Below are 12,160 nucleotides of genomic sequence, written 5' to 3' on the forward strand. Positions count from 1 at the left end.
CCATCAATGATCACAGGGTATTGCATTTATGGGAAGACTCCATTAGTCTAAAAGATGACCACTATTCTATGAATATTCCATTCAAGCACAGACCACCAAACCTACCTGATAATCGTCAGATGGTAGACCGTAGATTGTACCTGTTGGGTAAACGATTGACACGAGACCCAGTTTTGAAGAAAAAATACGAAACTGAAATTCATAAAGTACTTGCTGATTGACACGCAGAACTTGTTCCAGAAGAGGACCTCTGCAGAGCTGACGGTTGTGTATGGTACCTCCCGCATCACCCGGTGTTTAACCCCAAGAAGCCGGACAAATGCCGAATCGTCTTTGATTGTGCTGCTAGGGCAAATGGCACCTCGTTAAATGATCAGGTACACCAAGGACCAGATTTGACCAATAAACTAATCGGCGTCCTCCTTCGTTTCCGACAAGAGGCTGTTGCGTTCACAGCCGATATCCAAGGCATGTTTCACCAAGTTGTTGTAAATCCCGCCGATCGTAACGCACTGCGGTTCCTATGGTGGAAAAATGATGACCCATACAACGTGCCTTTAGAGTATAGAATGACTGTTCATTTATTTGGAGGAGTTTGGAGCCCAAGTTGCGCCAATTATGCTGTTCATCGGACTGTCGAGGATAACGCAAGTGAATACAGCAATGCTGCAAGGCAGACAATATTAAGCGTAACTTTTACGTAGACGATTGCTTAAAGTCTGTAGCGTCTGTTGACGAAGCCATATATCTCGTACATGAAGTTAAAAGACTATTGCAGTAGTGTGGAGGGTTTCACCTCAACAAGTGGATGTCGAATAGCCGGGAGGTTATCTATTCTCTACCTCAAGATGAGTGGGCCACAGGATTAAAGAACATTAGTTTCGACAGCTTACCATGTGTGCGAGTCCTTGGAAGGCTTTGGAATATTGAGCAAGACAAGTTCCAATACGATATTCAAGTTGCTGTTAAACCTATGACACGTCGCGGAGTGCTAAGTATACTCAACTCTGTGTACGATCCACTTGGTTATGCAGGACCCTATGTACTGCGAGGAAAGATGATATTTCAGCAACTATGCCGCTGCAAATACGACTGGGATGATCCCATACCAACTGAGAGTGCTGATCAGTGGAATCGATGGCTCATTGACCTTCCTACTATAATGGATCTGAAGGTACCACGTTGTTTTAAGCCCATTGGGCTTCGCATCAAATCCAGCCAACTACATCATTTTGTCGACGCATCCGAAGCTGGATACGGGGTAGTAACGTATCTTAGAATGATAGATTCCTACGATAAAAGCCATTGTAGTATTCTGATGTCCAAATCGAGACTTGCACCTTTGAAGACCACAACCATCCCAAGGTTGGAGTTGACCCCAGCCGTCGAAGCAATCAAGTTAGACAAGTTGTTGCCGCGTGAGCTAGAAATTCCGCTGTTGGAATCCACCTTTTGGTCGGACAGCATGATCGTTTTATGGTATATTAAAAATGATGAGCGTCGCTCAGGGGTGGCGCCAGGATCTTCCCGACGCGGGGGCTACATTCCCCGACGAGGGGGCTATGCGAGCGAAGCGAGCATCACAAGGCTGGGGGCCAGGGGGCCGGCAAGGGCCCCCGGTGGGGGTCCAGGGGGCGAAGCCCCCGGAAGCAACGCGTTCTAGCGTCATTTGAGGTCATTTTAATCAGATTTAGGGTAGCCATTTTTTCCATTTTTTTATAATGCATAAATAAAATACTGCGTGCAAAAAACGATGCGCGATGACTGTTTCAATCCATATTTTTCAATTTAAAAAATAAAAGTTCAAAGAAAATTTAGAAAAATAGAGTTGGAGGTCCTGGAAATTGGACTTATTATACTTCAAAACATGAAACAAAATATATAAGTCCCTATCATGGTTGTGACTGAGCTAAGAAATGTTTGAAAAATAGAGATGTTAGGTCCCGGAAAATGCACTTCTTGTACTTCGAAATATGACCAGCTTTATTGTTGGGGCTGAGCTAAGAAAATGTTTAAAACTAGAGCTGCAGGTCTTCAAAAAATTGCATTTTATACTTTGGAAACATCAGGCCCAGAGGCTTAAAAAACGCAAGCGTAGACCTTTTTCAGTCGGGGAAATAAGTTTATTCCACCCAAGTGTATGCCTGCGTACCATCTGGACTTCCGAGTGGTGAGAAATTCATGACATACAGGACATTGAAAATTTAATAACTTAGCTATAATAAGATGTTGGCTAAGCGAAAATGGCATGTTTTTTTGTTTAGTAATGAATGAAATATTTATTTTAGGTGCCCCACGGTACAGAAGGTTACTTGTAAATTAAAAAATTGGTGAACATACGAACAATTAACATAATTCGTTTTTGCTGTAGTGTAGCGTACGTCGACACAGTACACGACGTAACCGTCTGTAAACTTCGCCTGGAAAATAACTACAGTACACATTTTGGTCCCTGGATAGAACATGATATCGCGACCCAACGTTGAACGATCGTACAAAGGGATACCACCAGACAAGTGCGTACCTATAGCTATTGTTTAGTAGTAAGTTAGATCGCTGGCAATAATGAATGCATAAAGTGCATAATATCACTCTGACGTAGGCCTACTCTCACGGTCAATGAAACGTCGAGGTTTTCTAGGCGCTGAAGCTACGAAGTGAACGCGAACGAATTATATTCCCCGACAAAAAGTACCCGAACCGTCGGTAAACTTCGCCTGGAAAATAACTACATTACACATTTTGGTCCCTGGATGGAACTTGATATCACGCGTCTCGACCCAACGTTGAACGATTCGTACAAAAGGATACCGCCAGACAAGTGCGTACCTAGCTAATGTTTAGTAGTAAGTTAGATCGCTGGCAATAATGAATGCATATAGGCCTAAATTGTATAATAGCACTCTGACGTACTCTCACGGTCAATGAGACGTCGCGGTTTTCTAGGCGCTGAAGCTACCAAGTGAACGCGAACGTTTTTTACTGTATATTATATTCCCCGACAAAAAGTACCCGTGTTCCCCGACGGGGGTGCTAGGCTCCCCGACGAGGGGGCTAGAGCCCCCGTAGCCCCCCCCCCCGCTGGCGCCACCACTGGCGTCGCTCCCAGACTTACGTAGCAAACCGTGTTTCGGTAATCAGGGAACATAGTTTTCCGCACCAATGGCGATACATTGACACAAAGAGTAACCCTGGAGATGACGCATCCCGAGGTTTGACTGCAAGCAAGCTGGTTAATAACCGCAGATGGGTTAGCGGACCATCATACCTGTGGAAAAATGAAGAAAGATGGCCAACTCAACCACCCCTTATATGCGCAGAACTTGAAGCAAGGGCGGAAATTAAAAAATCGTCAAAAATCTACACAGTTGTGACAAATAATAACGCTACTGTCGACCAACTCTTAAAACGATACTCTTTCTGGTACGGGCTAAAGCGAGCTGTGGCATGGATTATGCGCTTCAAAGCCTTTATGTTGAAACCTGCATGCCTAATTACTGGGAAACTAACGGTAAACGAGCTTAAGAAAGCAGAAGAATCCATCATCTGGTATATTCAAACAAATAGCCTGAAGCCTGAGCAGATTAATTCGCTTAAAAGGTTGAATCCTATCCTGATAGAAGACGGTCTGTGGCGTGTGGGAGGTAGATTAGAAAAGGCAAATGTATCATACCAAACCAAGCATCAAGTGTTGCTACCAGCAAATCACCATGTTACTAAGTTAATTGTCGAACATCACCACTTGAGAACGGGTCACGCTGGAGCTGAACGCACTTTGGCTGAAACCAGACTAAAGTATTGGATTGTTCGAGGTCGCCCCACCGTGAAAGGTATCTTGTCCAAATGTATAACATGCAGGAAGTTGAGAGCAAGAACAGAAACACAAATGATGGGAAATCTTCCTGAAGCCCGGGTTAAATCAAATGAAACGCCGTTCAATAGAGTAGGTATCGACTACTTTGGACCGTTTATAATAAAAAGAGCCCGTAGCGAATTGAAAAGATACGGATGTATCTTCACTTGCCTCGCCACTCGAGCCATTCACTTAGAGGTTTCACACAGTTTGGACACCGACTCGTTCATCAATGCCTTACAACGCTTTATTACACGTCGGGGCGAGCCAGCCGAAATTCGCTCAGATAACGGCACGAACTTAGTAGGTGCTCAACTGCAATTAAAGCAAGCACTTAAAGGATGGAACCAACATAAGATAGGTGACTTCTTGCAACAAAAGGAAATTGAGTGGATATTTAATACTCCTACTGCGTCATATGGGTGGAGCCTGGGAGAGGCAAATTCGTACGGTGCGTTCCGTACTGTGCGTGGCGTATTGGGTCAGCAGAAACTGGATGATGAAGGATTATCAACACTGATGTGCATAGTAGAAAGCACAGTGAACAGTCGTCCCATAACTAAACTTTCCAGTGATCCAGGTGATCCAGATGATCCCTCGCCCCTTACACCTAACCACCTATTGCTTATGCGTGCTGGACCATCATTACCTCCTGGCATGTTCGTTAACCAAGACTTGTATAAGCGTCGTTGGCGTCAAATTCAGTATATGGCGGACATCTTTTGGAAACGATGGTTAAGTGAATATCTTCCTGACCTACAACAGCGCCAGAAATGGTTAAAACCAAGAAGAAATCTACGGCAAGGGGACCTGGTTCTAATGAAAGCAGAGAACACACCTCGTTACCAATGGCCTTTAGGATTGATCACCAAGATTTACCCCGGCACCGACGGACGGGTTCGTTCTGTTGAAGTTAAAACCCAAACGGGTGTATATGATAGGCCAATTGTTAAAATTTGCTTACTAGAAGGATGTATGTAATTAAATGTAGTTAGATTTAGAAAATCAGACAATTAATGATACACCATAATATTGATAAATTCTTAATTTGCAAATCCGTGCTAAAAACATGGCACTGGGTTACTTATTATTTATTACTTGATAGGAAGAATACATTATGTATACAATGTATTGGGGCCGGGGTGTTAGTGACGCAACGCTTTATTTCTGCTATGTTAAACTGCACCTGACATAATATGTAAATTTCCCGTTCTTTTGTTTCTATTATTCCCTTTTACTGTGCTGCGCTTGTCGTTGTCGTTCTTTTCATTTCGTGAGCGGTAATCCTATGCGTACCTTTGTATTACACCAGACAGGCCAGTGGTGTAAGTTCGTTATTTGCTTCCTTTGATTACTCTCTTTAGTTTAGTTTAGTTTAGGCTTAATACCATTTCTACATTTTGCTAATTTAACCTGGATACATTGTAGTTCTTTATTGTATTATTTTGTTACATTTTCAGTTTGAACCACAATAAATCAATTGTGAAGTGCAAAACCTGGTTGGAAGTTTTTTTGTTGTATACCGATTAACGTACGACGCTACGAGCGTTACCAATCCTATAAAGCATGGCCTATTATAATTTGTATCAGCGTTTCACAATGTCATGTCCGCATGAAACATTATACTGACATTAACGATAAACTCGTGGAAAATCTAATTTTAGATACTACCGTATTGTATTGTTTGAAGAGATAGCCTTCAACTGTGTACGCGCCATTATAAACATCGATCGCCAAGAGAAAGTGACAGGCCTAGGTCCGTTTCTACTTTGGAAACCATTGTCAACATTTATCTTAGATTTGTTGTTCCTTGTATTTTTGTCATATATCATTTTTCAGTATTTCATTCTTCGGGATTTTTTTCTTTTTATCCTGCATAAGCCTACTGAGTATATAAAGTTACAGCATCCACATGCAGCAGTAGACCATTTACAACAACAATGGCTGGGTAAGGTTTTTTCCTATTTTCTATACTGATTGTAATGAAACTGTATAGCTACAGTATACGATTTTTTTAATTTTAGATCTAGTTAATTAACATATTAACATTTCAACTTGGACAGGAGTAGAATTTCATACCCAGGTGTATAAATGGGTACCCGGTTAGATCAAGACACAACTTTGCGCTGATTACTAGCTGCATTGTATGTTTCCATACGTGTTTGAGGCAGAAATGAACGGGTAATAATGTTCAGCGCTTAGAGGTTTCACAACATTAGGCGCTATATAAATCCAGGATATTATTATTATTATTATTATTATTAAATGCTATTTGTTTCAACTAAAGGCGGAAAGAGATGAAGAATATTGGGTTACACAAATTAAACATGTATTATTTTTAATCGATTTGAGATATGGATGGATATGGAAAAATTACAAAAATTATAAATTAAATTACGTTTACAGGACATTGAACAATAAACATTTATTAAGAGCACTAGTACATACTCACGTTTACTTTATTTTACAAAATTTAAACAAAAAATTCATATAGAAAATTATCTGTCTGCAAACAAAATGTAAACATATACCGTAGACAATTTTTAACCAATTTTGTCTAGAAATTCTTGATATTGAGGTTGAAAGGGGTAGGTGGTGTGAGGTTTTAAGGGGTAGGTGGTGTGAGGTTGAAAGGGGTAGGTGGTGTGAGGTTTTAAGAGAAAACAGAATATGTAAATTATGTCATAAGAATGAGATAGAAGATGAATATCACTTTCTGTTAATTTGTCCGTTCTATAATGAGTTACGTCAGGAGTTTTTATTACCAGTTACGTTTTATAATTTCCCTTCTGAAAGTAAGTTCATTATTTTAATGGCTTCAAGAAATATTACTTTATTTGAAAATATGTCTACATTAGTTTTATTTCATTATAGCCTAAGTGCTGTGCAAATAAATGCCCTAGACCAAGAGTCTAGGGAAAAAGAAGAAGTATTGGATATATGATATTGAGAATAGATTTTGATCACACTTTTTTTAACTGTCTTCATAGATATCCACCTTCAGACAATTTTGGCTTTGGAGAGTTGTCGAAAAAAAGAGGAGAATGGAAACGATACGCGGCATACTTTGCTATTTTGGTATTCGTTGGTAATTTAGTTAGGATGGCGCCTAAAGTTCCACTTCAAAAGATAAAAGAAAGAAACTTTAATTTTAACAGGACAAATCTCAATCAAGAAGACTTATACATTGTCCGTAGTTACAACCATGTGTTTTCTCTGCCTATAATGTTTTGCAGTGTCATCTTGGGCAAATTGTGTATGTGCTTGTTTGTGCTCTTCGAGGAGTTCAAACACAAGAAAAGTCGCCATAATAACTCCTTCGTCCAGTTGCTTAAAAATTGTTTCCAAGTTTTTTTGACGATGAATTTCATCGTGGGATTTTTTATTTTATTGGGTGCCATATTCCTGATGAGAAGTGCCGATGTAGATCTTTTTACCATTCACTGGTCACACAACTGGCCGGATATAATAACGTCAATTGGTGTTTCAATCATTGCGAACTACGCACTTGGTTTCAAGGTTTGTAACATTTTATTTATTTTTAGGTATGTAAATTACATCCAATATAGTGGTTAATAATTGATTTCGCACTTTTTTTTTTACATTTCATAGTCACTGTCAGTTGTTGAGCTGAGTGAAATTCATGAGTCTAGCAACATCAACGTTGCACAGGGCCTAGCATGGAGCTATTTCACAGGATATCTAGCAATTATTCTGAAAGGTTTGTGAATTAACAATTTTCTTTATAAAAAGAAATACAACAAAATAACAATAAGAAAACAAAAATAATTAATACATATAAGCTAAAAAAAAAAAAAAAACAGCGCAAAAGAACAATTGTTTGAATATTTGTATTTTTCCTTAGATCTTAAGAAAACTATAGAGAAGGATGAAAGGTGGAAAGAAGAATTGAACAAGGGAAACCTACAGTGCAAGTTTTATGCTATTGTACCACTGAACTGTAAAATTCCTTCCAAACTCGGAGAGTGTCCAAAAAAACACAGAGGAATTACCTTTGAGGGCAAGCTACCAACTCTGTATGTCGATCGTGCAGGTGTGAAAGACAGGCCGTATGTTAATTCAGTTTACAAAATTGACAATGGAAAAGGAGAAGTAAGTATTATTATAGATTAAGATGTTGGTGTCTACCAAATAATAACAAATCACCTCAGAGTTAATAGAAATTGCGGCAGTGCAGGGAATATTTTAGCTTTATATTGTAAACTTGCATAGTGTATCAATTATTTTTATTTCAGTCAAAGTTTGCCATTAGTGAATATGTGACCATCATTGATACACTGTTCCAGATGTCTCGGTGGACTGCTATTGAACAACACGTACGTGACGAGCAGTGTCACTTACTCGTTAGGAAACTTCAGGAATTGATTGACGAAAATGAAGATTATCAAAATAAATGCGTAATCGTTACTTTATCAGGTATAAACATTCTAATCATAATTTGCTTTTTAGGATTTTATGGATGGACAGCTATGTGAATATTAAAATGGCAATGGGGAGGGGGCGATGCCACAACATTCAAATCGAAGTCCAAATCCTACCATCTTTACCAGAACAAATAAACAGCTAACATAGAATACAGTGTTAAACATAAATATTTTATTGCTTTTCAGGTGAAAATGATGGGAATCTTTTAAGAGACGTTCTTCTTAATAATATCAATAACGATCGGGTGCAAATCGACTAGGCTCATGCAGACATTTCGAAGATTTCTTAATTCATTGAAAATACACTAAAATGATGTATATACAGTTTTAATATATTTAGGTTAATCCTTCTGGTTTACTATATTGTTAAATACCAAACTACATTCACTGCGATATTGCCCCTTGACAGTCTACTCTCGGGGTGGGGGAATTCAATAAACATCCCAAAACATTGGAATCTTGTATGCATGTCAGAAAGGTAAATTGTGTTGAATTCCATTCTAGATGAATTTGTATCAAACACTATTGATTTTACGCCACATTTACACCATAAAATACGGGGTTACAATATTATAAACCTCTCTATTCTCTGAAAACACCATTTTTAGGGAAATTCACAAAGTTCCATTTTAGATTCAGTTTGTAGGTTTATGATTTACATATGAAATAGCGGTAATATAATGTATGTACTGTACTCTGAACAACAACTCTATACAATTATTATATGTTCAAGAGCTAAAGGTTTATTACAGTAAGATAGCATTTTTAAAGATAATAAGGTTAGTTCATTCTTTATTGATAAAAAATATTGAAAATCTCGGTTCATGATCAGCTTTTGAAATTTTCCTTTTTACTACTGTAGTTGTGATGTTATGTCTTTGTATACAACAATAATATAGTAAACGAAGACGATAGTTTGGTTGTAGTTTATTGTAGCTCAGAATAGCATTACATTGCATTGTATATAGACATTAGTAATCATTAATACGCCAGGTATGTGGTAATCATGGCTATGAGGATAGCTAGCCTAGATACCAGTAAGTACCTGTAAGTTCAATCACTTGTAAAATGTAATAGGCCTATAATAACACTAGTATCACTATTTCTATACTTTCACCTATCTTTCAACAAATGTTTCTAGTAGGATCATTTCATTTTTCTTTCTGTTCATTCGAAATTGTTTATTATAATACTTTCAGATCCAGTAATAATATAGGCAGGTTTAACAATGTCGTCTCGGTAAGGTTTTTGTCTTTTTTGGTTACCCGGCCGGTAACGGATATTTATATTAAGGCAGTTGCGTCATTGACACGATTTATATTTCTAAATATTAAGCATGTCGATATTTTATATTAAATCAACTGTAAGATTGTTCGGTTATTACATTGACATTTGCTTATTGTAGACTTAAAATACATTTTCAGAAGAATATCTGTTCACTAATGAACTATAGTGTAGGCCTAGTATTTACGAAATAAACGAAAGAAAAAGGTATTTTATTTTGTCAATAGAAATTCAGTAGTAAAGCGTTTTGAAAGTGGCTTTGGAGAGGTACCAAAAAAGCGTGGAAAGAATAAGCAAATTGTAGCAACTTTTGTTAGTCTGGTATTCATGGCTTATTCATTTTTGGTGTGGATGGCAGTTCCACTGGAAACGCTGGTTGATGATGATTTATACTTGCTATGCATGTACAACTCTGTATTTGCTCTACCTATGGTGTTTTTCGGTGCCATAACTACAAAATTTGTTTTGTGCATTTTTGTGTTGGTCGAGGAATATAAGCACATACGAAGTCGTCACAATAACTCAATCCTCCTGCTGTTTAAGAATTGTTTTCAAGTATTTTTGACGAAAACATTTGTCATGGGTTCTGTAGCCTTAATTGCTGTTGTGCTTTGGATGAGAAGTGACAATAAAGATCGTTTTGATAATCACTGGTCGACCAATCGCCTGAACGTCATAACACCAGTCGGTGTGTCAATAATTACAAACTACATGTTTGACTTTAAGGTATGTATTTAAATTACTGGTTTCAGAATATTCTCTCTACAAAAGTCATCAAGTTAATAAGTTATTTGATTGATTGTGTTTATGAATTTCACAGACACTGTCAGTGGTTGAGGTCAGTGAAATCCATGAATCTAGTAACATCAATGTCACACAGGGTCTTGCATGGAGTTATTTTACTGGATTTTTGGAAATCATATTAAAAGGTTCACACATCATTTATAGTACACTGTATTTTTTAAATATATTATGGTTCGGTCTTGGCTAATCTATTCATATTTCGAATTCCTGAATTAAGTGTAGCTTTTTATAGGCCAGCTACTTTATTTTAAAAAATGTGTTAAATATTGTTTTATAGACGGGTTTACGATACTAGGGTTTCCATAATAAATAGTTATAACAATAATTTTATCAGATCTTAAAGGAACTATAGAGAAGGATGAAAGATGGAAACAAGAATTGGAAAATAAAAGGTTAAAATGCGTATTCAATTGTATTGTTCCTTTGAACTGCAAAGTGCCTTCTTTGCTTGGGGAGAGTGAAAGACATGAAGGCATTACATTTGAGAGTAACTTGCCGCCTGTGCTCAAAGATCGTGCTGGTGTTAAAAGAAAGTACACTATTTCAGTCTACAAAATTGACGATGGAAAAGGAAGAGTAAGTATTCATACCTATTAGATTTTATATTATTGGATGTGCCCTCTCTTCGCATTCTCAAAATCGTTCATTTTTCTATAACCTGTCACATAGACTTAATGTGCCCGACTTGTGATCCCGTCTCAGTACTGTAAGAAGTTCAAAGTTGATCATAATAATAATATTATCTTTTTAAAGTCACGCTTTGTCATTTGTGAATATGTTCCAGATGTCTAAGTTTACTAATCTTGACAAAAAGAAACGTGAAGAGCAATGCCGCCTATTTGTCAGGAATCAGGAATTCAGGAATTAATTGATGACGAATATAAAGAAAAGTTTGTGATTGTAACTTTGTCAGGTGAGCTTAATATTGTTCTACCATAAGGATGGAAAAGGGGAAACCATCCACGGATGTTTGCCTGCCCGAGATCCGTAAATACGTCTTTTTAGCAATTTGACAAAAAACAAAAACGTGCACATTTTATTCATTATTGATATTATCCTTTGAAATTTTATGATTGTCATTTTACTTTTTAGGTGAAGATGATCACCTTTTGAGAGATGCTGTTTTTGACAAATTTGGAGAAGATCGACTTCAAATTCCCAGTAGAGAAACAGATGTATGATGACAGGTGTACTGCTGTGACTGATTCACTTAATTTACACTACAGTGGATACCTGACCACAAAAACATCCTACAATTACTACAAGAAACTTTTGTTACACCGATGCAAAATTCTGAAACAAGTCACCTAAATGTTTTGAAGACTAGCTTGTGAAGATTACATCGAAATAACAGGGTGTAACAAAAGTGCGATCTTCGGAATAAACTTGATATGTGTTTGAACTTTCCTTTTATGTTTTTTCTTATGTAATATATACCAATAAATAAATATTAATTAACTTACGTAAAATACTTTATTTAAACTTAAATGGAAACTGCTCGACACAAAGTGTGATTGGTACCATAGCCGGACGACCTACCACTGTATGATTTCTATCGTCTGCAATATACGTTTTAAATCTTAGCCATTAGCCGCTATAGAAAGGTGTACTGTACTATGCCTACGAATAATTTTCCATTGTTTAAATGCTTCCTTTCATCATGTATGAGTACAATTTGCATTTTTGAATAAATTAAATAATCTTTAAACTTGTTTCATTTACGTACATAATGTATAGTATACCAAACTAGTTGGGCCTTTAATTTACAGTAATT

The 12,160-nt window shown here is 37.4% G+C and overlaps 4 protein-coding genes across 4 annotated transcripts; all 4 read left to right on the forward strand.

Moving 5' to 3' along the window:
- Positions 1-68: 68 nt before the first annotated feature.
- Positions 69-704, forward strand: LOC140042588 (uncharacterized). The gene is made up of 2 exons (XM_072087710.1): positions 69-147; positions 229-704. The coding sequence occupies exons 1-2, from the start codon at positions 69-71 to the stop codon at positions 702-704; spliced, it is 555 nt and encodes a 184-aa protein (XP_071943811.1).
- Positions 705-808: 104 nt separating this feature from the next.
- Positions 809-4,834, forward strand: LOC140042604 (uncharacterized). Its single transcript, XM_072087712.1, has 2 exons — positions 809-1,479; positions 3,142-4,834. Exons 1-2 carry the CDS (start codon positions 809-811, stop codon positions 4,832-4,834), a joined length of 2,364 nt encoding a protein of 787 aa, XP_071943813.1.
- A 2,079-nt stretch (positions 4,835-6,913) lies between these two features.
- LOC140060579 (stimulator of interferon genes protein-like) lies at positions 6,914-8,593 on the forward strand. Its single transcript, XM_072106860.1, has 5 exons — positions 6,914-7,372; positions 7,466-7,574; positions 7,719-7,966; positions 8,110-8,290; positions 8,485-8,593. The coding sequence occupies exons 1-5, from the start codon at positions 6,956-6,958 to the stop codon at positions 8,556-8,558; spliced, it is 1,029 nt and encodes a 342-aa protein (XP_071962961.1). The 5' UTR covers positions 6,914-6,955; the 3' UTR covers positions 8,559-8,593.
- Positions 8,594-9,514: 921 nt separating this feature from the next.
- LOC140060598 (stimulator of interferon genes protein-like) lies at positions 9,515-11,264 on the forward strand. The gene is made up of 5 exons (XM_072106882.1): positions 9,515-9,537; positions 9,810-10,308; positions 10,403-10,511; positions 10,721-10,962; positions 11,140-11,264. Exons 1-5 carry the CDS (start codon positions 9,527-9,529, stop codon positions 11,176-11,178), a joined length of 900 nt encoding a protein of 299 aa, XP_071962983.1. The 5' UTR covers positions 9,515-9,526; the 3' UTR covers positions 11,179-11,264.
- The last annotated feature ends 896 nt before the right edge of the window (positions 11,265-12,160 follow it).

Source organism: Antedon mediterranea, chromosome 1 (genome assembly GCF_964355755.1).
Source record: "Antedon mediterranea chromosome 1, ecAntMedi1.1, whole genome shotgun sequence".
Classification (NCBI taxonomy): domain Eukaryota; kingdom Metazoa; phylum Echinodermata; class Crinoidea; order Comatulida; family Antedonidae; genus Antedon; species Antedon mediterranea.